The sequence below is a fragment of the Hetaerina americana genome, unplaced genomic scaffold, assembly GCF_022747635.1.
Source record: "Hetaerina americana unplaced genomic scaffold, ioHetAmer1.1.p SCAF_3, whole genome shotgun sequence".
NCBI classification, from domain to species: domain Eukaryota; kingdom Metazoa; phylum Arthropoda; class Insecta; order Odonata; family Calopterygidae; genus Hetaerina; species Hetaerina americana.
The window spans coordinates 93,691,136-93,717,603 of NW_027286874.1; the positions used below are offsets into that span (position 1 = coordinate 93,691,136).

General features: G+C 36.0%; 2 protein-coding genes across 2 annotated transcripts; one reads left to right on the forward strand and one right to left on the reverse strand.

Moving 5' to 3' along the window:
- Positions 1-7,372: 7,372 nt before the first annotated feature.
- Abi (tyrosine kinase Abl) lies at positions 7,373-22,322 on the reverse strand. The gene is made up of 8 exons (XM_071588090.1): positions 22,231-22,322; positions 21,836-22,002; positions 21,481-21,648; positions 21,219-21,366; positions 19,895-20,148; positions 16,150-16,471; positions 14,717-15,244; positions 7,373-8,641 (listed from the first exon to the last, which is right to left on the reverse strand). Exons 2-8 carry the CDS (start codon positions 21,995-21,997, stop codon positions 8,478-8,480), a joined length of 1,746 nt encoding a protein of 581 aa, XP_071444191.1. The 5' UTR covers positions 21,998-22,002; positions 22,231-22,322; the 3' UTR covers positions 7,373-8,477.
- A 42-nt stretch (positions 22,323-22,364) lies between these two features.
- On the forward strand, positions 22,365-25,828 carry LOC139690610 (non-homologous end-joining factor 1-like). The gene is made up of 6 exons (XM_071588091.1): positions 22,365-22,698; positions 22,770-22,964; positions 23,038-23,176; positions 24,763-24,922; positions 25,034-25,121; positions 25,432-25,828. The coding sequence occupies exons 1-6, from the start codon at positions 22,555-22,557 to the stop codon at positions 25,537-25,539; spliced, it is 834 nt and encodes a 277-aa protein (XP_071444192.1). The 5' UTR covers positions 22,365-22,554; the 3' UTR covers positions 25,540-25,828.
- Positions 25,829-26,468: the final 640 nt, after the last annotated feature.

The following is a 26,468-nucleotide window of genomic DNA, read 5'->3' on the forward strand; positions in this document are numbered from 1 at the left end:
TTTGTTCCATGTATTTTAAAACAAAGGTACGTCAAAATAGTGTTCATGTGAATCTCTTTAATGTTGCATTCTTTTAAAGCTGATTACCAAGCTGGTTTATTCCCAAAAATTATTTTCCCAGCAAAATTTCACTTTCTAAATGATCTTTTGAATGTATGCTGTTTTGTGATTTTTTTTGTGTTATGTTATGTACAGGTTATGAAAGATGAGTCAATTCAATGACGTGCATATTTTTAACAAACTATGTATAATATGAGTATTTGTAACTAATAAAATATTTCGATAGTAATTTCTTTCATTATTTTGCAATTTAACTAATTACTGACCATAAAAAATGTAATTTTTGCATAAAATTTAAGAACTGGTATTTGCCCCAGGTTCAACAGCATATTTAACCCTGTTAGTACCGCAAATGTTTTGATGGATATACCGAGAGTCATGCATGGAAAATGCAAGGAGAAACAAGTAGGTTTCATCTAGTAAATTATAGTTTAGTTTGACATAGATTTAGGAACAGCATCATCAACTCACAAAGCTGAGGGCAAAATTCCTGGAATGATTGTGCACCTGCTACTTCAGTTTGTGTTTGGCACTAGCATCTTAATGTTGCTAGTAATCACACATTTTTCTAAGTGTGTTCAGACATTTAATTTGAGACATTTTTGTGCAAAGTTAAATAATATTTTGTGCTTAGTTTAAAAAAAACTCCCCAAGAAAAAGCTGCAAGAAGATAGCTTTAAGAGAATAAAAATAACTAGAGATGAAAAGTAAGATCATTGAAAAGCAAGGACAAGGTGTGAGTGGGGATGATCTAGCATGCACCTACTGTACATCAGTTATTTGCACTATCCTCAAGAAAAAGGACGAAATTAGAGACATATTTTCTTCAAAGAGAGTGACAAGAGTATATATGCAGCAGCTATGTATTCTTAACAATGTTGAAAGGTTGCTTCTTACATGGATAAATGAAAAGCAATGGCAATGTGACACTATTCACAAGAATATCATTAGTGAAAAGGCAAAAGTGATTTGCATTGACTATGTTAAGAAGATACCAAGATCATCAGAAGCTAAAGAAGGGAATTCATGGGTGGTTTGAGAAGTTTAAGAGAACTGGAATCCAAGGCATTGCAAAGCAGCAAGCTCCAACTCAAAGGCAGCAGAGAACTTCATTGGTGTCCTCAAGAATTTCTAGGATTACCCCCCACAACGTTTATAATTGTGACAAGACAGGTCTCTCCTGGAAGAAGAGGCTGAAGTGGATCTATATATGTACGAGGGTCATCCGGAAAGTAGTACCCGTTCGTGAAATAAAGACACAAAAGTAAATATTAACAAACATAAAAAATTTTATTTGAAAGAGGATACTTTAAACTACTTCTCAACATAATCTCCAAGCAAATTAAGGCATTTGTCATAACGTGTGACAAGTTTCTGTATTCCTGCTGCATAGTCCTTCGCCGCCAGCTCATTGAGATACGCGAGGGACCCATCTTGCACAAATTTTTGCATAATGCAGATGGTGTTTAACAATTTCATGAACAATTGTTCGAGAAACATTGGGAAAATGCTCACAGATGTCATCAATTGTGACGCGCCGATCGTTCCTCACGAATTCGTCAACTGAGCTCACCAGTTGGTCTGTAATGACAGACGGTCTCCCCGAACGCTCATCGTCGTGTGTGTTCCCCCTCCCCATGTTGAAGTTGCGACACCACCGCCGAACAGACGACTCGTCCATTACATTGTCTCCATACACCTCCTTTAATTGGCGATGAATATCACATGGGCGAACGTTTCTTGCATTGAGGAATTTAATCACTGCCCTCACTTCACAACTGGCGGCGTTCTCAATTTTTTTAAACATTGTAAACAATCACAGAAACAACACAGGCAATGCTAGCGTCACGCAACTTGGCTCAGAGAAGGCAGACAAGCCACTGAAGCTATCTGACCTCGTCCAGCGGCTACTCGCGTCGTCAGCACTTCATGCGGCACGAACGGGTACTACTTTCCGGATGACCCTTGTACATGTAACAGTAGAGGAGAATACATTACCCGGCCACAGGCCAATGGAAAACCATCTCATGCTGCTATTTTGTCCCAATGCAGCTTTAGTTTAAATGAACTGAATCCTGTTAAAGAAGTCTTTTGGCATTGGGAAATTGATTTAAAAGATTCCTTAACAGCTGTGTGCAGATCCAACTAACATAAACGGATTAAAATTATAATAGACACAGATTTTGAATTCAAAAAAATATAATTAACATATCTGATATTGATTCCCCTCTGGCAAATACGAATTTCAACGAAGGAATTCTTCTCCTAATGTTCTTAAATCTAAATTCTGACACCTGTCATACAACAAAATTCTGTGTATATACCAGGACTGCTCTGATATACAAGGTCTGTACAAAAAAGATGAGCCTGGTCTTTCTACACACAAACTGCTTGACAGCTCACATCAGCAAGGTGTCGCCTTCTAGCGGCATCTGTGAGAAGTAAAACAATGCCATGCTTGTGACCCTCTCTCGACTTGCCTCTGCACAATTGTGATTCTTAAGAGGGCAATCCCAGAAGTACCTGACCAAACAAAGAAACCAAAAAAATTTTGGACAAAATGCATTTTTCAACATAATCTCCTTCTAGCTCTATACTCTTTTCCCAGGGATGTTCAATAAGTTTGATACGCTCTTTATAATAAGAACTGTGTTGCTCCTAAAAATAGCCATTAACTGCCGACATCACTTCTTCACAGTTGGAAAATCTCTGACCACCGAGCCATACTATATTTTCAAGTTTGCAAACAGAAAATAATCTGAGGGGGCTAAATCTGATCAATAGGGTTCATGAGGTAGTAATTCAAACTTTAATTCATGAATTTTGGCCATTGCATCAATGGATTTGTGAGCTGGTGCATTGCCATGATGAAACAACACTTTCTTCTAGCCAAACATGGCTGCTTTTGCTTGATTTTTTTGCTCAAACGTTGCATTAAGTTCGCATAATACTCGCCATTGATAGTTTTTCCTTTTTCAAGATAGTCAATGAAAATCATCCCACGTGCATCCCAAAAAAACGACGCCATGACCTTGCCTGCAGATGAAATGGTCTTTGCCTTCTTTGAAGCCGGTTCTCCCTATTGAATCCATTGTTTTGATTGTTCATTTATCTCAGGTGTGAAGTGATAGACCCATGTTTCATCCATGGTTATGAAACAGCATAAAAATTCTGCTTTGTTGCTATGAAACTTTGCTGAATACTCAATTGAAACATCTTGACGACACTTGGTTTGTTCAAGTGTGAGCAAACGCGGCTCCCAACTTGCACACAGCTTTCTCATGTCTAAATTTTCAGTTAATATGCGATGTACCACACTTTTTGAAATGCCTGCAATGTCTGCCAGCCTGCTAGATATTGTATCACTTCTCCATTTTCACAAATTCACTGAAAACGCAGCGTGGCGTCTTCAAACTTGAAGCATATGCTTTATAGATTGCATACTTTCTAATAGTGCTATTTTTTTTGCAAACAATTACGGCCATCCCTAGGCCAGGCTGGGTACTTCTGGACCTTCCCATGCATGTGAGCTTGCACATGCTTGCTGTGAAAATTGTTGTGTTGGTAAGATTGAAGGTGTTAGAAAAGCAGCGATGTGCATTGAATTTTGTTTTAACCTTGGGAGAAGGGCAACTGAAACTTTTGCAATGATTCAAGAGGGGTTTAGCAATGAATCTATGAGTTGGGCAAAGTGTTTTTGTTAGTACAACCGCTTTCAGACTGGAAAAACCTTGACTGATGAAGAACCATGAAGTGGACGACCATTGATGTCCACAGTGTGAATGATTTAGTGCAAGCCAACCATAGGTTAACTGTCTGGGAGATTGCCAATGAAGGTGACATTAGTGTTGGATCATGTATCACTATCTTGACATAAATTTTGGGTATGCAGTGCATCGCGTCCAAATTTATCCTGAGAGTGTAAACAGAGGCAAAAATGTCTTGATATCAGTCAGGAACTGCTCGGTCATTCAAACAACTACCTAAACTTCATAAGAAAATCGTCACAAGCAACAAAACCTGGATTTATGGATATGATATAGAAACAAAAGCCCAGTCTTCACAGCGAAAGGGGCCATCTTCTCCACAACCCAAAAAAAAAGATGTTGCAATTAAACATGTAGGCGATGTTGATACTCTTTTCAATTGGGACGGGATTATCCATTATAAATATGCCCCCCAAAGGACAAACAGTGAATGGGCAGCACTATATAGAGGTTATGAGCAGGTTAAGACATGGCATGTTGCAGAAGAGTCCACATGTGTAAAAACAAGTCTTGGTGTTTTCATCACGAAATGCACAAGCACACACAGATTTTTTTGCCAAAAACAGCGCACCAGTAATCCCCCCCTCACCTTACTCTCTGGATCTTGCTCCAGAGGGCTTTCTTCTATTTCCTTTGCTGAAATTCACCTTGAAAGGATGCCGATTTGAAACTATTGAAAAAATCTAACAAAATTAGACCACAGACTTAAAGCTATCCCAAAAGAAGCATTCCAGGTGGCATTCGAAAGCTGGAAAAAACGTTGAGAGCATTGTATTGGCAGCTAAGGGCTGTATTTTTAAGACAATAAGCACAATTAAAGGGTAATTAATAATTGAAATTGAAAATAAACAACTTTGCTTTTCCACATAGAAAATTTTATTTACGACCTAGGTTTTGTTATGGTATAACATCGTCAGGTTCCAAAATCAAGTATTTATCCGAACAGCTTCATATTTTTTTGAAAAGACCTTGTACCATAGATAATTAACTAATTATTTTGATTATTATTTGTTTTTATACATGGAGTTTGCATTTATGTTGGCTCATTCTAAGGAAGAAGATAAGGTGAAAATGATTCATGATCCTACACAATGCATATATAATTTTCTTTGCATAAACCTTGCACATTATAGTTTTCCCACACGGAGTACATTATCATATTTTTACATTAATTTATATGGGAAAAATTGTTTCACTAAACAAGTGTCTATGAGAAAGATCTCGGGAAAAATTATACTCATTGTAAGAGATTCCACTGCATAGTAATACCAACCTGAGATGAGAACAGCTGTAACATGAACAAAAGGACAGACATACCATGATAATATGCTCCCATTCTGCTAAAACATTTCTTTCCTTGTAACATGCTTACACTTACTTTTGCCCATCTTGCACAATATATCATAATAAAGGTTAATTTGAATTAAGGAAAGTAATATGGTTATATTACACCAATGCACCAGGGTAATTTTCACAAGATCATTTGGTGAACGAGCATTCATTTATTTGTTCAATTCGCCACACATAATAAGGGATATGACAACCATGCCATATGTGTTGGTACAATACATTGACTGTAAATTAGAGAGACAACTTAGTTTAGAAGCTTTCAGGAGAATGAAGGAAATGAGTTTTGATGAATTGGAAGGCAAAAATGAAGTTTAACAATACGGTAGGAGTTGTTTGATGAAATTATAATGCATCAAGGAAGGAAAAGAAGACAGAAAGGGCATATGTGATACATATTGAGAGGTAATGAGATGATGAATTCCTTGATTGAAGGGATAAGGTTTCAATAAACAAGGTAGAGAATATGGTTTTTGGGCTGTTGTAGTAAGTACGAATAAACTGGAGAATACAAGTTCTGTTCAAAAAGTATCGCGACTTTGTGTTTTTTCAAAAATTATTTATTTATTCATGAATATCTATTTCATTACCTTCAAAGTAATCCCCATTAGATATTATACACTTGTGCTAACGTTTTTTCCAATCCTCGAATCACTTCAAAAAATCATTTTTGTGATTTTGTTCAGCTCCTCCATCGATGCAGTCTTTATCTCGTCAATCGTAGCATAGCATCATCCTTTCATGGGCCACTTCAGTTATGGGAACAAGAAAAAATCACTGGGGGCTAGATCTGGGGAATACGGTGGCTGCTGCATCATTAGTGTGTTGTTTTTGGCCAAATATTCACGCACAAGGAACGATGTGTGAGCAGGGGCGTTGTCATGGTGCAAAAGCTAATTTTAGTTCTTCCACAAATCTGGGCGTTTGTGGTGGATTGCTTTGCACAAATTGCACATAATTTGCAGGTAATATTCCTTATTTACTGTTCTACCCTGGGGGAGGAACTCATGATACACCACGCCCTTGCAATCAAAGAAAACTGTAACCAAACTTTCGCATTCAACTGAATGTTTTTCGGTTTTGGCTCATGCTGCAGCTTCCATTGGGATGATTGAGCTTTAGTTTCCACGTCATAACCATAAACCAATGATTCGTCACCAGTTGACCCTCTGGAGCAAATTTGGGTTGTGCAGACAAAGTCCAACACCTCATTAGCAATGTCAATGCCTTGCTGTTTTTGGTTGATATTGAGCCATTTTGGCAAGATTTCAAGGCGACCCGAGTCATGCCCAAATCATTGGTAATGGCACAAGCCAATCGATATGTTTAGGTCCTCAGGTGATTCGACGATTGGACAATGCTATATTCTTCACCTCATCAATGTTTTCGTCTGTTGTTGACTTGCTTGGGCATCTGGCACGCTCTTGGTCGTTCACATCTTCTCAGCCCTATGAGAACATTTTGTACCACCGATAAACGTTGCTTTGGTCCTAGGTAGCTCCTCCATATGCCACAGTCAACATTTGGAATGCGTCCGCACACTTAATTTCGTTTTCCACACAACATTTGATGCAGATTCTTTGATCCATTTTTTGGAATAGGCAAAAATCGAAGACAAGCCAAAACATGTCCAAGCAAAACAGCTGTCAACAATTAACTGAACATTCAAAATGGCCAAACTTTTCAGCAAAAGTGAGAGACATAAGTACCAACATAACGCTACAAAAAAATCAAAAATATGTCACCTGCAAAAATTCAAAATTTGGGATACTTTTTAAACTGACCTCACATACATCCTGGGCACACTATACAGTTTGTCATGCAGTGCTTATTATTTTGCTTCCTTCCTTGTACAACAATGGAATGGCACACCATACTGACAACATAAATCATTTTCTTGTGACATAGAGGCAAAAGTTTTAGATTAAAAACATGCTATTTAACAAACAATTTCATAGGTACCAAATCAGACCTTGTGAATTATTTTTAATGCCCTTTGTAAATATATTTCGGTGCAATATTGATGATTAACTAAACAGAAACAAGAATTAACCCTGATGAACAGTTCTTGTTTCTTAAGATGCCGGTCTATTAAAAAAATTTGAAGCTTACTAAAATAAATTAGAGACCTTTGAGAATGATCTTTATTATTAAGTGAATGGGACTTTTAAATAAAACAGTTACCAAAGACTAAAAGGCTTTATTTAAGAGAATTTTTATACTAAAGCTTTAATAAATATCACCAATAACAGACACTCTTCTACAGAGTAGATATGGTAAAATAAATTTCAACTTAAGCAATAACTGCAAATTAAATAATATTGACTTTTTATATACTATTATCATAAAAAAGAGATATATACAAGTTGGATCAAAGTCCTTACACCCACATGGATGAAAATTACCTAAATGCGTTAAATAAAATGACATTACAAGCGTTTATACATTTTGAATATTTCTCACAGGAATGAAATTTACATTTGATTTAAAATGCTTGGAAAATTCTTATATTTCTTTCATTACAATATATAGTGTACAAAAGGTTTACCAAAGCTGATGTTATCAATGGAAGGCCAAAAACTGCCATCTTTATGGCACAAAAGCACCTTAAATTGTCTTCCTTCATGGGCAACTACTCATTCTAGACCAATGCACCAAAACACAATGAAAATCTCATAAAGTAGCAAATACTTTAGGTAAACATACTAGTGAATAATATTTAAATGACAATTATGAATGCTACAACATGAGATATATGAACGGATGAATTAGAATGCATGAACAGCATAATTCTTTGCCTGCATTCAGGTGTATCTCAATAAAAATTCACTGAATCAGAAAAGTTATTGCAGTGCTTAAGCCATATTAAATGTCCATGCCTCCAATGAAGATGTGAACACAAATTATGTGCCTAGGTCCTTTTCAATATTATATATACAAAGTGGCTCACTCATAATAAATGGAGTTGATGAGCAATGGTATTTAAAAATATTTGTCATAATTTATAATTTGCATTCATACATGTTTCACTGAGTATTGCTATTAATGCCACATTTTGGTTTGCTTCATTAACTTACTCTAGTGATGTTATGTTAATGTATTTGCTTCAAATGAAATAAAGTGGAGTTGTAACCAAGCCTCATTTCTATAAGTCTTGGTGGTTTTATATACATTTGTAGAACCTTTCTGATTTGTTCATACTAACCAAAAGGACCTATTTTATTTGCTTTGGTTTCAGAGTGTGTAATAATAACCAGTTAAAAAACTTTGCTTTAACATGTAACAACAATTGATAGTCAATGTTCACATACAAGGCTCCACATAGTTTCCAGGAAATAGTCCAGTTATGCCTTCCATTACACCTTCCCACCAACCATCATCATTCTTTTTCAGAACATAAATAACAGCACTCTCTTGAAAACTTAGCTCATCTTCCTTGTCAGCATAATAATCATATATTGCAACCACTGAAAAATGTGAAAAATATGAATAATTATTCATTTCTACACTTTCAATTCAAAAAACCATGAACACAGTAGTCAACCAAAAGTTCAGTATGGTAGGTGATGGTAGATTTCACCCAATACTAGGCCTGATACACATACATATATATATATATATATATATATATATATATATATATATATATATATATATATATATATATATATATATATATATATATATATATATATATATATATATATATATATACACACACACACGTATAAATGTATATATACATATAAATGTATATTATATATGTGTGTTTGTTTATATACTACCTTGATCAAAAATTTCCCGGAATTTATTCAGAAAATTAAAAATACAAGTTTATTCATCTAAATCTATTTTGTCCCCTTCAAAGTAATCCCCATCGACTGCAACACACTTATGCCAGCGCTTGATCCAATCCTCGAAACATTTTTTATATTCGGTTTTCGGTATGTCCATCAGTGCTTCCTGCGATTTTTCCATTACTTCCTCTCGGCTGCTAAAACGCGTTCCCCGTAATGGTTTCTTAACTCGATTGAACAGAAAGAAGTCACAGGGAGCCAAATCAGGTGAATTCGGTGGCTGTTGGATGGTATTTGTTGCATTTTTCGTCAAAAAATTACGAATAATGATAGCACTGTGCGACGGTGCGTTATCATGGTGCAAAACCCACGAGTTTTCTGCCCACATTTCTGGTCTCTTTCAGCGAATTGCTTCACGCAAACGTCTCATAACGCCCAAATAATACTCTTTGTTTACTGTCTGGCCTTCTGGCAAAAATTCATGATGCACTACACCGTTGTAATCCATGAAAACCGTCAGCATTGCCTTCTTTTTTGACTGAAAACGACGTGGTTTTTTTGGTCTCGGCTCATTTGGTGAACGCCATTCACTTGCCTGATGTCTGGATTGCGTGTCGTACTCATAAACCCACGTCTCGTCTCCAGTAATGATCCTTTTGATGAATGTGGGATCGGATTCAGCCTCGCAAATCATGTCTTTTGCGACGTCAACACGGTCTCTTTTTTGCATGAAATTGAGGTCTTTTGGTACCAACTTTGCTGCTACACGACGGAAACCCAAATCATTAACCACAATGTCTTGGGCAGATCCATAGGCAATGTTCAAGTCCTCCGCTATTTCTCTGATGGTTAATTTGCGGTTATTGACCAACATTTCTTTTATTTTATCAATTTTTTCACCGACTTTCGATGTCGATGGTCTGCCACTGCGTTCATCATCTTCGATTGACTCACGACCACTTCTGAACCGCTCGTGCCACTGGTAAACGACCGTTTTTTTTAGAGAATCGTTGCCGAAACACTTTTCCAACATTTCCAACGTCCGTGCGCCACTAAATCCGTTTTTTACGCAAAATTTAATACAAGTTCGTTGTTGCAAATTTAAATCCATTTCTGCAATTGTAAAAAATCGCCAACACACACAGAGATAGATGTACTCTTGGCTACGTAACTTTTGCAAATGTCAAGTTATGACACTAATATCAACAACAGATGTACCAATTTAACAAAAAAAACAGAACTCAAATCGGAACGATGGGAGCGCCACACGGTGGTTATTCCGGGAACTTTTTGATCAAGGTAGTATATATATATATATACACACACACGTATATATGTATATATACATATAAATGTATATTATATATGTGTGTTTGTTTATATATATATATAAATATATATATATATATAAAGAATATATATATATTAATTTATTTATTTATTTATACACACACATATATATACACACATACATACACATATTGGCTTGAGGAACATATATATGTTCTTCAAGCCAATTTAACAGCTTTCCTAATAGCATGGTGGTTTACTGACTTTTACTTAATGGCAATGACCCAAAATTCCTAATGGAGCAGCAACAATTCATAATTTATGAACTTTCCTGAGATTTTATAAATTTTCTAGACCAAAAGTTCATTTCCCAAGATCAGCTCCCATCCAAATAGAATGTAAATTTGGCTGGGAACAAACATCACAATTAACACACACTTAGAGCTGTTCTATCAACAAGCAGCTTCATGTGAAATAAAAGGCAGATAGCATTGGGGACTGCTTTGCAAACAATAAAAAAAATTAGTAGCATAAAACGTAATCTTGCTAATGCAAGCATGCATCACATAGAGAAACTATTTCACACCAGTGAAACATGGCATGTATATAACATTAGTATAAACTTCTTAGGCTTTTAATATTTGTTTTGAAAATCATTTCTTCATTTCCTTGATACGAGGGCGGTTCAATAAGTACCCGTGTTTGATGACAGAGGATGCTCCTGAGGGAAGTTTATGTTATCATCGTGTGCTGCCATCTATCAAACGACAGTGAAACAAATTTCAGACTGATTTAAAGGTTAGTTTGGATTTGGCAGCCATTTGAATAAGATGTGTTTCTGATTTTCGCTAAAATGGAAAAAGAGCAGTATCGTTTGGTGATTCGCTTTTTGTTTTTGGATGGGAAGAAATGCCAGGAGATAAAGCAAAGTTGGATGCTGTTTATGGGGGCACTTTTTAGATATTGGTTCAATGAATTTAGATGTGGGCGAACATCTGTTTTTGATGAGGAGCGACCAGGATGCCTGGCAGACGTGGGTACTGAGGAAATCATTCAAAAAGTCCACGCCATGATTCTCGCTGATTGACAAACGAAAGTGTACAAAGTAACAGAGGCTGTGGGTGTGTCGACTGGAACGGCAATTAATTTTTTTACATGATAAGTTGGTGATGAAAAAATTGTCGGCCCGATGGGTGCCACGATTGCTTACGGTGGACAACACATTCATCCGGAGTTTTCGCCGCCAAACTGCATGAACTACGTTATGAATTGCTGCTGCACCCCCTGCATTCACCCGATCTGGCTCCCTGCGACTTTTTCTTATTCCCTAACATGAAGAAATGACTCGCGGGAAAAAAATTTAGCTCAAACGAGGAAGTTATCACCGAGAAAGAGGCGTATTTTGGAGAGTTCGACAAATCCTATTTTTAGGAGGGGTTAAAAAAAATGGCCGGAACGTTCGGAGAAGTGTATCTTTCTAAAAGGGGACTATGTTGAAAAATAAAAAAATTCTTCAATTGTAACACGGGTACTTATTGAACCACCCTTGTAAATGCAAAACTAAAAAAGGCAGTCCAAGAGCATATTAGCCTTATCTGAGGTAAACCAATACTTAAGTTATGTGACCACTATACAACAATTTGCTTTAGCATTTTCCATTTTCCTGCATTAAAATCTCATTAACATATATTTGTTGTTATTTATAATATGTAAATGCAATAAAAATATCACTGCGTCCTGGAAAGTAGTAGAGAAACAAACTTGAATGTATTTAAAAACATCTATCTCAAATGGCTAGCAATCATATTTTCAGTAAATGACATAGATTAAGTCCACATAAAGTTCTTGAAGACATGTAGAAGACGTAGTGATACATTCAAGGTGTAAACTAGGGTGTATTTCTCAGTCCTTTTCCCAAGACCCCAGTGGACTCAACACCTATTCCTTCCAGCTCTTATAATAGTGTAAGATATGAGGGGGATGTTTTTGCTTGCTTGCTATACAAGGACACCAGTTACTAGCTGACACCCGCTCACCAATAGATTGTGCTTACTTTATGTGTATAGATTTTCCAGCGGCTATATCGCAAATTACTGTTTTTAAGGTAAGTTTTGGACAGACACAGACTAAGGAACTACATTTATTAGCCTCAACCAAGAATGTAGTCCAGAAAACCCACATTGTAATAAACTGTTCTTCAATTCCACATGGAATCTATATCCCTTCATTCCATTGCACATCCATTTCCTTCTCTTATCCCTACCTTGCTTGCCTCACATCCTCTCCTCTGTCACAGTCTTCAGCATCCCATCACCAACCAAAATACTCTGCATCCATCTTTTCTGCCTTTTTTATATTTCTCCAAATAATCCCCCTCCCTCCCCCCAACCATGCCTGGTTTCACATTTTCAATCCTTCACTGCACCCAAAAATCAAAAACCTCCTGCTTCAATGACCAAGTTTCCACACAAAACAGCACTCCATAAAAAAGTTTTCTCTAGTCTTTTTTTACCCTTCTTAAAGTCTGCATCATTAATTCCTCCCTTCTTTTGAAAGCTCTTGCCTAATGTAATTCTTCCTCTTAAATCCCTTCTACTGTGACCATCTTTGTCCAAGAAATTTCCAAGATAAGTAAACCCTACCAACTGCTATAGTTTTTGTCCTTGTATTTGAACATTTAACTTAAGCTTTGCTCTTCCTTTAAAATCTTTTTTATTTGTTTCGTTTACAACGAAACAAATAAAAAAGATTTTCACATTCGATTATCACCCAATATCTAGTACACTGGTTTTTCTAATGCACTCAGCAATGACTGTAACCCCTAGGCGGAGTGGCTAAGTTTGATCATTTGCAAACCTGATTTTATGACTTTCCTACTGACATTATTATCTGCAATTGCTCCCATTCATTTCACATTTGCATATTGTTCTCAAAATGAATTGGTGCAAAATGATACATGGTTTTCTATCTTTGAGTGATAACTTGCTATGTTCATAAGGTATGTATGACAATTTGATTAAGCAGCATTCACCGAAGGCCAAAAGTTCATTGCAGACTTCCACTTCTTATGGAGCGTATAATAAAGGGGGGCCATCATGGTGTCATTAATATCCCATCAATAATACATATAAGGAGTGTATTATGTGATTTGTTAGTGCATGATTGAGTTTGGACTCAAATGACATACTGTGATTTCAGAAATGTGATAATATGAGGGTCATCCGGAAAGTAGTACCCGTTCGTGCCGCATGAAGTGCTGACGACGCGAGTAGCCGCTGGACGAGGTCAGATAGCTTCAGTGGCTTGTCTGCCTTCTCTGAGCCAAGTTGCGTGACGCTAGCATTGCCTGTGTTGTTTCTGTGATTGTTTACAATGTTTAAAAAAATTGAGAACGCCGCCAGTTGTGAAGTGAGGGCAGTGATTAAATTCCTCAATGCAAGAAACGTTCGCCCATGTGATATTCATCGCCAATTAAAGGAGGTGTATGGAGACAATGTAATGGACGAGTCGTCTGTTCGGCGGTGGTGTCGCAACTTCAACATGGGGAGGGGGAACACACACGACGATGAGCGTTCGGAGAGACCGTCTGTCATTACAGACCAACTGGTGAGCTCAGTTGACGAATTCGTGAGGAACGATCGGCACGTCACAATTGATGACATCTGTGAGCATTTTCCCAATGTTTCTCGAACAATTGTTCATGAAATTGTTAAACACCATCTGCATTATGCAAAAATTTGTGCAAGATGGGTCCCTCGCGTATCTCAATGAGCTGGCGGCGAAGGACTATGCAGCAGGAATACAGAAACTTGTCACACGTTATGACAAATGCCTTAATTTGCTTGGAGATTATGTTGAGAAGTAGTTTAAAGTATCCTCTTTCAAATAAAATTTTTTATGTTTGTTAATATTTACTTTTGTGTCTTTATTTCACGAACGGGTACTACTTTCCGGATGACCCTCGTAACTAGAAATTTACAAAGGGCAAAATATCTTGTTGATGGAAACTGATATTTGGTATTATTAGCATCTTGAATAGCAATAATAAACTGCTACTTACCAGTGATACTTGTTTGTTTCAATATAAGAATAATGAAATGATTCAAGTTACTAAATTACAGTGTACTGCAAGAACTTTGTTGCGAGCTATTCTCCATATTTATCTGCCCCTCCCATTATAACTATCATAGTTTTTTTTAATTTTGCAACTCTGGGATTACCAAGACATACACACTAATTATCCATGCAGTCACATTTTAAGCAACGATGATTGAAGGCCCGTTGTGTATCTAGTGAATGACATTTGCTTGGTGGCACCAACTGTATTTAAGTCAAATATATTCCTAATGGTATCTCCCCTAAGAAGGCTAAGAACATAAAACAGCATAGAAAATTGGCATGTACATCTACTGTAGCAAAAAGGTGGAGAGAAACAGGATAAGGAAATATATCAACCTTTTTCGATGTAGTTCTTGGGGACCCAACCAGGGAGGTCTGCTTCTGCAGGCACAATTCCATGCAACATTCCACCTCTCATCACATTAGGCACTCGACCAAAGCCACCATCATCATCGTCATCATCCTCTTCCTCCTCTCGACCCTCTCCTGGTGGAGGTGGAGGGGGCAAAGGAGGAGAAATGTTTCCGGGTTGCTGTTGCGGGACATGGTGATGCAAGTGGGCCATTGCATTCCCAACAGCACGCCCATGCTGGTTAAGCACCACCTGTTGCTGCTGGTGGTGCATGCCTCCGGGTGGATGCCCTATGGTTGCACTGCCACCAGTCACTTGCCCATGCATGCTGAGATGTGCAAGTTGAGAATGGGGCTGATGGGGGAATGTTTGATGCATATGGTGCTGGTGCATCTGGGCTGCAGGATGGTGATGATGATGGTGGTGGTGGTGCGGCAATGTATGTTGGTGCAAGGCGTGGTCCATCATGTCCCCTCCACTCGCCATGGAAACCGTGAGTGGAGATGGAGGTGCTGCAAAGATTAAGCCAAAATCAGTGGCTACTCTGAACAAATGGTTATCAAACACTTTTTCATAATGGTAGTTAATACTCCATTGGGACTGTGTTTAGCTACCAAATGCATCCAATTGTTTACCCTTGAAATGCAGATAAAATGGGGATTAAGTGTCAGACCAGGTTATTACGTTGACTATAGGGGAAATAGCCTGCAAATTATAACTGTAAATTAGGGATGAAATGATATCTAGTTAAAAAAATGTCTCCATGTAGAAATGAAGAAAATTAGTTACTCTATCACCCACTGCAATGTGGAATATACACACATACGTGTACTAGGGTATGTTACACCTGTTTTTTTATTTGATGGTTTTATTTAGAAGGTGTTACTTTGGTTTCATAATCTTGAAACTATATGGGGCATTAGTGGTGAAAAATTTAACTTTGTACAAGCAACAGTAATCAAAACTGCATCTTAACTGAGAATAACCATCAGATTGAAATTAAGTAGACAGAGGTGAATTGCATCTTAGAGGAATTGCACCATATGAATTCAATCTATGTGAAGGTTTACTGTATTCCATGAGAAATATCACCAATACTGCTGTCAAGAGAAAATAATGGCCAAACACCAAACAACATTCAGCCTTTATGAACATTTTGCCTCTTTCCTATTCCCAATAAAATTTTCCTGCCATCTGATGAGTCAAGAATGCATTATTTCAACTTTATTTAAACTAAAGACATTTCCTTCCATCAAGCAAGCTGTGAACAAATGACAATTTAATCACACCTTTCACTGTACTGCAAAATTACTGCCAGCGAAAAAAAACTGACGAAAAATTATCCCCAAAAAGAAGTGAATTTTTTTCTGCTCTGTAATAGACTCTAAGATACTTAATGAAAACACTAAGTACTCACGAGGCATGGAGGTGTGATGGTCAGCTACATTATAGCCGATTCCAGTGGTTGGCGGTGGTGGAGGCGGAGGAGTCTGTGGGTGGGTCTGCTGCTGCATCTGAGTGGCATGCGAAGGCATGGGGTGGACGAGGCCCACTTGTGGGGGAGGTGGAGAGAGTGGAGGTACACCAACACCAGCACTCATTTGGGAGGATGAATGATGCGGAAGGGTGTGAGCATGCATGTGAGCAGACGGAGGCATGGGGAGGATGCTGTAGCCAGCAGCACGCTCACCACGTCTTGGGTGGCCTAGTGGGTAATTTGGTGCATAATGGCTAGGGACCTGCAACAAATGTGAATCTTGACATTAGTGATCTACAATTTTTTGAATGACATCGAAAATGATTTATGACAAAAAAAGTTTATTTGTTACCAAGAGCTAGTCTTATGGCTCTTTCTCAGAACTGGAGGCTATGACTTGATTACTGCTATTCCAATTAGTTATGTGCCAGAATGTTTCCTGTGTAACCATACAACCATTACTGACATCCAAACTTAAGTATCATGTACCATGGTACTCATGACGCATGGAGGTGAGATGGTCATGTCATGTGAAATTTTCTGAGATGCATGTTTGTGGAACTGTTTCTTATAGTTTCAGATAACTTCATTATACATCAACAATAAAACATGCAAAATCATTATGCCATTGTATTTTAATGCCTGGTGATGAATTTACAATCAAAATTCTTTTCCTATTAATCATAACTACTACGTTATTTTTGATAGGGTGTCTTGGTAAGGGATCTATTCATTTCATCTTGTAGCTAAATAGAACGGTATGGGATTTAAAGCTTGGAGAAGATCAAATAATTTATCTTCCTCCCTCAATGCAGGCTGTAGGAGTGGGCTATCTGAGATAATAACATAGAAGAAATTGCCGATGCCTATAATCTTTTAATAAAAAAATCACTTGGATAATGGAATTGAAAAATGTAAGCAGTATTCATTGTAATCCATATTCAAAGTGATCACTGAATCTGAAAGGAAAGCATTGTCTTTTACAGGATTTTCGAGTCCTATATGGTATTTTTCTAGGCATTTTACAGAAATTGTTACTAACTACATATTTCACAAATTAATTCAAGGCACATATATCAGATTTTTACCTTATCTAAAATTTAATAACTCAGTAAATGCTGGGCAATCTAAGAAATAAATACCAATCTGTAAGTAAACATAACTCAGAAAAATAAATGCAATGCCTGTATCTTCAGCTTCATGTGAATGCATGACTATGGCGTCCCCAAAAATTAAAACATAGTCCTGTTTTCCTAGCCTATGAAATTTAAAAAAATAAATACCATATTTTCCCATCAATACCGCGCACCTTATGTATAATGTGCACCCAGAACTTAGTAGTTATCACGAATTTGTATCAATACCGCATACCCAGGGCTTCATAGTTATCTTGAACGTGTGTAGATGCCACGCATCTGTATATATATTAAAAATCATATATATTGTGGGTAAAAATATGTCTATATCCATACACTAATAGATGGTAACAATCAAAGAATACATGAAATCATGATTGCCTGTGGCTATATATACCATAAGTATACAGAAGATTAGAGCCAGGTGATTTAAATTCATTCCAAACAACAGAAGGGTAAAAAAATAAATAATATTTACAAGCCAACACAATATCGTAAGTCAAAATGAGATATAGGTTTGTGTATCCTTTTAAAGTAACTTTTAGCAAATCAAATATAAAAAAAATAAGAGAGCAAACAAAATAGAATTATCTTGTTTTGTTTGCTTTACTTCGCTTTGTTAGTACTGGTGCTCAGCTGTTCTAGACACCCTCCAAGTTCTATGAAAGTGCCGCCTACATGGTGATTGTTTCAAACCTGAATTGAGTTAAGCTTTTTTTAATTTAGAATTTTCTAAAAAATATTACCCATGGAGAAGAAAATTGTATACAGCGATGTTTAAGCTAGAAGTCATCAATTTCACGAAAGAAAAAGGAAATCGCGAGGCTGCCAGGATTTATCCATTAATAAATCTTTTAAATCAAAGTTACGTTCTGGTTGGGAAAAATGGATGATGTCTGGTATGAAAGAATACACAGAATCAGGAAGGATTAAAAGAGTGTCTTTAAAGAAATAAGCCGTTGGATCCTGGAAAGTTGACAGGGTTTGAGAGTGACTAGTGTAAAAAATGGATTTGAAAAAGCTTAACGCAATATTTCAACGCCAGTGCTAGAAGATGTGGAAGAGTTCAACTTCGGAGAGCAAACTTTGTGATGAGCCTGAAGAGATAATAAATGCACAAAATTCATTTAATTGTGATTCAGGTGACAAATTTCTTGGATTCGAGTGATCTACCTATCCTATCATATATTGATACGTACATGCATATAAAAGAACTTACTCTCCGTAGATGTGAAGAACTATGTATTAGAATAAAGAAGTACTAGTAACTAGATTGAATAAAGAATAGAAATTATATGTTTCTTATTTTTCTCATGGACTTGTGAGATAAAATAACTGTAGAAGAAGCAGATCTAAAAATATAACTACAGATAAAGCACAACAACATCGGTTGTTCCAGAAATATTTAAACGTATTGAGAAGTTAAGAATCAAAATTTAATTTTTCAGAGACTTTGGGTTAATAAATTGCATTAACAACCCCCTCCAAGTTGTGATCCATAATCTCTAGCAAATAAAGGCTGTTATATTTATTACATTTAACTATTACAGTCTTCAAGTTTGACCACCAAAACCTTTGATACATATTACCACAATATGGCAATGAATATCTTGCAGTCATAAAACTGTACAATAAATTATTATTAACTTCCCACTTATCATCCTAATACAAAGTGGAAAACTGAAACCCACTGCTTCAACATTTTCATTGCAATTTTCTGTATGCTCAGATCTTTAAGCAGCTGTTACACTTTTTTAAGTAAGACAACTAGAGAAATGAATCTCATTGTGGCTTTCACTATAACTATAATAATACAATGAGCAAGAAAAATTTTTAATGCCTTAATAAAAGCATTTTCTGAAATTTAAAATTCTTCAAGAACGTTTAGGTATTTTGATACCCATAATAGCTTTTCCATTCTACAAAGTGAACGACAAGTTGAGTGCACTGATATAATGGATGATCCAAAATAAATGGATGAATTTATAAGAGAATTGAAATTAAATATGGTCTAATGGTTTCCGCTAAATAGCACATGCTTAATTTTACTTAATAAAATGACAGCTTATAGATTTGAAAACATTATGTAACAAAATTTAAACAATGTGGGAAATATTTAGTCTTGGAACAAAAGTTCAAGTGTTCCATTCATCACAAAATTGATAACTTAACACATACACAGATATTATTTTGCAAATATGCATGAGGAATGAAATTTTAGATACCTATATTTGATGTTTTTATCTCATGTCCCTGCATAACAACCAGTTTCAATTTAAAATACAATCAAGCATTTCATATATCTCACAGGATAGCCTAATTTTCAGATGCTACTCATCAATCATTGCATTTCATCAATAAGATAAGTTGTGGGAATTCAAATGAATAAAACAGTGAAGAACAAACAATATGATTGAGCTACATTTATGCACATATAAATATTTTCCCTCAAGGATTTCAGTATGAAACTTATGAAACTCATCATGATAAAGTATGCAAATTTGAAACTTATTTTAGAAGTTCTTAATCCAAATCAAAAAACAAAACACCTGGGGTGGAGCAACAGCAGGTGGTGTACGATACTCTCTTGACCCTTTGGTAAGACTTCCAACAGCACCAGCCCGAATAGACTGAGGTGGGGTGGGTGGTTTAGTGGTGGGAGCAGGACCTACTGAGGCACCCATGGCTGCCACCGCAGCAGGAGGCGGCCCAATTGACTGGATGCTTCCCTGACTGGAACCACGCTTAGCTCGTGGAGTCCCACCAGATGTGGCCTTCACACCATGTCCAATGTCATCCAATGCTGCAAGGAGTCTTTCATTAATTCAACCATCACATAAAATCTTCAACACAGTTCACAGTCAATGCAGTAAATTTCCAATTATCATGTAATACATGCACGGACATTTTTCAATTTGGAAATTCTGAAAAACTTTTGGAGGACCGTTTTATACATTGGATGCTCTCCAAAGCCAAAATTGTCATTTTCAATACAATGTGTTCAATTTATCTAAGTCATTACCTTGAAGAATATTAAATCTGATTCTTGAAAAACTTTTGCCATACAATTATGCATTGCAACCACATTACTAATTAACTTACGCTCAATTAAATTTTTCTCCATTTTGAGCCAGAAATATTCCGGCATTAAAAAACAGCTTTTGAAATGCAGGACCACTTTCCTTGAAAATTCATACAATTTCAAAGCAATGAGATTTGTCTGATGGAAAATTAAGTATTTATATTTTCACAATCCATTGGATTTAATAATGCATCAGTTCATTCCAATGCCTACTAATCTAAACTTCTTCCAATATTCAACCTACTTCCTATATTTAACAGTTCTGAAATTACCTATTATACTTCCAAAACGAATGTTCATCAGGATTCCTTTAACTAATAGTATGCAATATTAGACAGTGAATTAAATATTCTAATATTCATTTGTAATGAAAGCCACAGGCAGAAGAAAAATTCCTATTCTACTGCTCAAATTCTTGTTTAGATCATCCAAATAATTACAATGCTAATTAACTCTACGATTGAAACAATATTACTATGTGGAACAGATATAATCATGCTGCTAATGAAGGTTGAAAGCAAAAAGTGATGGGTTTCTTCTTTACATATTCCACAAATTTTAAATATTCATTTTAAAGGCTGAATAGTGAAATAAACGGAATTAATACATAAAGAGTTTCAAATTAAATGCTTTAATCAGGATGAAATCACAAATAATAAGAATATTTCTCCTTTGGGTGCCCAAACTTTGCCATGAGCTCATCCAAGTCACACTAACTGTTCTGATTCTTCTTAAAATCTACATTCTTTCACCAATGCGAACATTTAAATGCGTTGTCTAAGGTTACTAACCTGTGTAGTCTATTGGCTTTCTCACATACTTAATGGGTTTCTCAGGATTAGCTGGAGCAATGATCTTGTACTGACGAAGAGTTGTCTTATTTGCAGTGAGAACGCCAATTTCCCGACGAGCTACCTTCTCCTTGTGTATCATGACAGTCTTTTCATATAAGGTAATAATTATTCATCAGTGACATACTGACAGCACATGCATACTAGCAAATATATATTGTTAAGCATTAAAGTGAGCTCTTAACATTAAACTTCTACATACCATGGTTATGTGATTCATTTGGCTTTCCATTCCTGATAATCGAGTCCCCTGCAAGTCTAAAAGCTGTAGAAAATTGTAGGCCAATGTATTTATTTGGTATGCCACACTTGCCAAAGACTGAGTGGTGTAATTCTTTGTTTCCTCTAATGCAGCTCTTTTATTTTCCGACTATTAAACAAAGGTTGCGACAAATTATTGCCAATGAAATTACCTAAAATCACATAGGCCAATTTTTTCAACGATTAAACAAATGTTATATCAGCTGTTGGGCAAATAAATAGTACTGAGTGAGCTTAAAAATAATAATAGAGGGATACCAGGTCGAGTTAACCTACCCCATACAAAAAATTCCCACCTGAAAGTAGTTGCCTTCGCAGTAATCAGCCACTCGCTCTAAATTAGAGTGACTGTCTGCTAAATTGCTCCGCCCCTCCGGAATATCGGTCGTTAATAAGGCTGCTAACTCTGCCATATTGTCGGCGTCACTTCCCACCCCAGATTCACGATTGGGATCCATGGTGCCTAATAGACGTAATAAACACTTACATCTCAGTTGCATGGGAATATAAACTGACACTCTGAACAAACTATAATATTATACATTAGTACAGTTTCAGTCGGGAGGTATAGAAGGTTCACCGGATGTGCCCACTAACGGAACTATAAGTATACTCCGCTTTTTAAAGACTAAGTTTGATAAATGGAGACCAGATAGTTGAACATTCAGCGTTAACTCGATAATTAACATACCTCCAGCGACAGTTTCCTCTGCTCGTCGTAATTCCCCACGAAGGTTTGGGATAGACTAACGCCCATGAAACTCTTCGCATTACTGTGACTGACAGTTGAAATGCGTAAAGTAAGTAGCGACGATGGGATGACGGTAATCAGACGGTACGCAGGGGATGAGGGAACAGTTCGAATCGTTGTTATAAAAAAATTTAAGGGCGTGGATCCAACAAAATATACATTCCGAAATTCTTGGAGATTAATTGTTAATCATGTTTTTGAACAACATTAAATTTTAATGATTTTAGTTTATAACGTGTGCTCACTCTATACATCCTTCCCATAATGTGGAATACGGTGAGGGTGAAGTCTGAGGACTGTGTGTTGAAGATAACGGAATCGGGAGGAATTTATGAGTTTTTCCTGTCAAATTTAAAATGCATATGGAAAAACAAGCTTACAGAACGCGAAATATTGGATATAATTCATGTATGTATAAGAAGTACAAAGTCTTATGTATTTTCATATTACTCTCTAATCATTTTAGTTGTCATTCCTAGGAATTAAACCCGAATATGGAAGCAACTCCTTTAGTTCTCGTGAACAAAGCTATTGCTTCACTATCCGAAAGAAATTCTGGGGATGAAATTGACTACAAAGAAGAACCATGTGGAATAGTGTTAAATTCAGTAGTTTCCATCGGTGGATTTCCATTTAAATTTGATTTGAAGCTAAACTTGGTTCGTAGTGAAAACGTAAGTAGAGTCCCCCGGATTGGATTCTTAATAAATGTAATACGTTTTTATCACTAAAATGTCTTCATTTCAGTTTTATCTTGAATGTACACTGCCATTGGTGCTAATGGTTCAAACTCTAAAAGAAAGAGAAGAGAAGTTGATTGGAGTAATTAAACTAAAAGATAAGGAGATTGAAGACTATAGACTGGGTGGCGCTCAACTGTCGCATAGTAAGTTATCACGGTTGGATAGCATTTAATATGGAAAATTAAAATTTGTGGATAAATGAAATAAATTGTTTGCTCAATGGAATGCAACGTTTGGCTTCATAATGGATGTTAAAACGATATAACAATAGATAATTGGGATTGATAAATTTGAATTCTCCAGAAGAAGAAAGGGAATGACGAGACTTCCCATTGCATAGCACAAACTTAATTGATCGATGCTGTTGTTTATTATTTATAGTGTACGTTAAACCATAAACACAGTAATCAACCCGAAGGTCGGTTTAGTAGGTGATGGTAGAGTTCACCCAGTACTAAGCCCGACGGCGTGTGAAATTCACACATCAGGGTAGGAGGGCCAGTTTCTTTCCCTGTGCCGGTTATGGTTTCCCAGGAAGACCTGGTACCCGAAAAATCACATAGCTTGGGTGGAGCTGCAGGTGCCCAGAGTGCCTTGCCCGGCAATCGAACCCGGGACCCTCCGGTCAGTCCAACGCTCTACCCACTGGGCTACCGCGACCCATATTAGTATACATTATATATTGGTAAATGTTCAATTTACAGGAATACACACATTGAAATTACACCACTTTTTAAGTTCAAAGTAAAATGTATTTATTTATTTAGTGTAAAATTATATTTACCAAAAATGTACATGTAAAGACATGAAGTGGCAAAAATAATTACTCTTTGAGTTGACCCAATAAAATCATTTTAATTTAATGTTGTATATTACACGTGTACAATACATTTATTTTTATTTATTTATTTGCCTGAGGATCTGGGTACATTCATGTTCCAAGATATACGGCACATCAAAGATCTTAACATAAAATACAATACATTGTTACATATTCAGAAACTCATCAATAGTGTAGAATAAGTGTAGCATGAAAAAGTCCCTCACTTTGAATTTAAAGGTTGACATTTTTTCTATGCTCTTGATAACCAGAGGAAGGTTATTATATAATAAGAGTCCCATGTTATGGGGGGAAAAAGTAGACTTGCAAGTTCTGATGAAGTTCACATGTAGATGACTGCAGGTCCTGGTATAATGATTGTGAATGACTGATAAATTTTGAAATAGAATTTAATGCCTGGATCTTATTACTTAGAAAATATAAATGGAGATGAGTTATTTGATGACTTCACCATAATTCTAGGCTGGCAATTCATAGCATAATAAAAATTAATTTTTTGATAAAACTGTAATGTTTGCGTAGCTGTAATTCAATTATAATATGCTCTTGTAAATCATCCCAAATTAATCTTCTGCTTGGCTGCATGTTCATTTTTTTATCAAATCTTAGTCAAAAGTCTGGGTTGGTTTGAATACATTTGCCGTAGGATATTGAATAAGAAGTTTCTCACTGTGGAGGGCGACAAGATTTTTTTATCAATTCCTGTAATTTAATCAAAAATTCAAAGGGGAACCACTTCTCTTGCAAACAATGTATATTTATTAAAACCCATGGTGTATTTTTTTGTGCTTAGCATCCAAGATTGCCAATGCTCCTTTTTCAGAATTTAAAGAAGAACAAATTGTAGAAATACAGTTTAATGAATGAACTCCATTTAATTTTTTCTAGAAATACTCAAGACTAAACAGTTTGATGAAAAAGAGCATTTCGTATGCACTCATGATTCACAAAAAATTCGTGAAGTAATTCAGAGTCCTGCTAAATATTTATCGTCATCTCTTAAAGAGCTCTTTGAGTCTGCTACAAAGGATATTATCAAATATACAAAGTGAGTCATTGATGAAATGAGCTAATATAGTTTTGTATAGACATGCATTTTTTACCATTTGTATCCTTGGAAGTTGTGCCATTTCTGATAATTTTTCTTCAATTTTCACAGCGATGAGGGGTCTAGCAATGAAGTAAAAGTAAAGATTCCTCGGCTCTCTCCTGACCTATTCAATGAATCAGATGAACCTGAGGAAAAGGTACCATGGCTATCTGTCTTACAGTCATACTTCTCTTTGTTTTCATAGATTTCCTTCTATAAATATTTCTTACCTTGCCCCTTTATTTACTCGTTTGATATTAATTATTCTCTGTTATTTGTTTCTGCTCTTTCTCTAATAAATTCTTATTCTATCTTCTTTCATTTATCATTTCAATGGCTCCTCTGCTTCTCCATTCCTACTTACTCTCCAACTTTTTGATTCCAAAACCTAGTTTTGATGTGTGCAATTTTATCAATCCTTTTTCATTAAAAATTATTTTCCTAAAATCCTTAATTTTCTCTCTTAGGTTATAGCTGTGCCACGGAAGATGCCAACTTTGTTGAAAGTGGAGTTAAAACCAAGAAAAGCCAAGAGCAAAAATAAGTGTAACCCCCCTAAAAAACTCCAAATATAATCAAGCTAGTCAAGTTTTTCATATGTTATTATGGTGGAGGAATTTTGTGGTGAAACATTTTTAGCTTTACTCATAAACATTTGTTTCTTTAATAGTTTTTATGTGATTATTTATTTTTACTTGTCCTCTAATGGCCTTTTAGTGTGTGTCTGCAGAAAAGGTTTTAACTTTTTATTTATACTTTTGAGTAATCTATTGTCTTTTTGCCATGATAATGTTAATCTAAATGTGATACTTACAATAGAATATGATTTGGTAGTGTATGTGCTGATGAAATTGTTATGTTCATACTTTTTATATAAAACTATGTTTTCATAAAAAATACAATGTTTATTCATTTAAAAATATAATTACTACACAACCAACTCATGGTTACCATAATGAGGACCCATTGCCAAGAATGAGATATACATTTATGTACACTTGAGCATTTATTGTTTCTTTCTCTTGTTTAAGAGTCAAAATATTTGCTTTTCATCATGATCATAATTGTGCTAATTTTTTATGCTGTCTTACAAAAAAAGGGGAATATTAATCTTTTTAGAGCTGACACATCCATATTGGCACTACGTTTGATTCCCAGTTCTCAATATTCAGTAGTGGACACCCATAGCCTCAATTTTCATTCAAAATTTTCACCTGGTTACTGTAATATGAAAGTATTGCAGTGGCCGTGTGTTTTAAAAAAAAATTCTCTATATTTCAATCATCATGCAATTCTTAATCAGATGGAAAAAGCTATCAATTGCCACTATGGAATCTAGTGCTTATGCCATTTTCGAACTTGAGAATCTTTAATGGTATTCATGGTTAAAATTTGGGAAACCAAGTGCAAATTCATCCTAAAGGCATTTACGCAGGTCAACACAATATAATATTGCCTTTAAATATTTAGGCGCAAGCCAAAACAAATGATATTTTAGATGAAG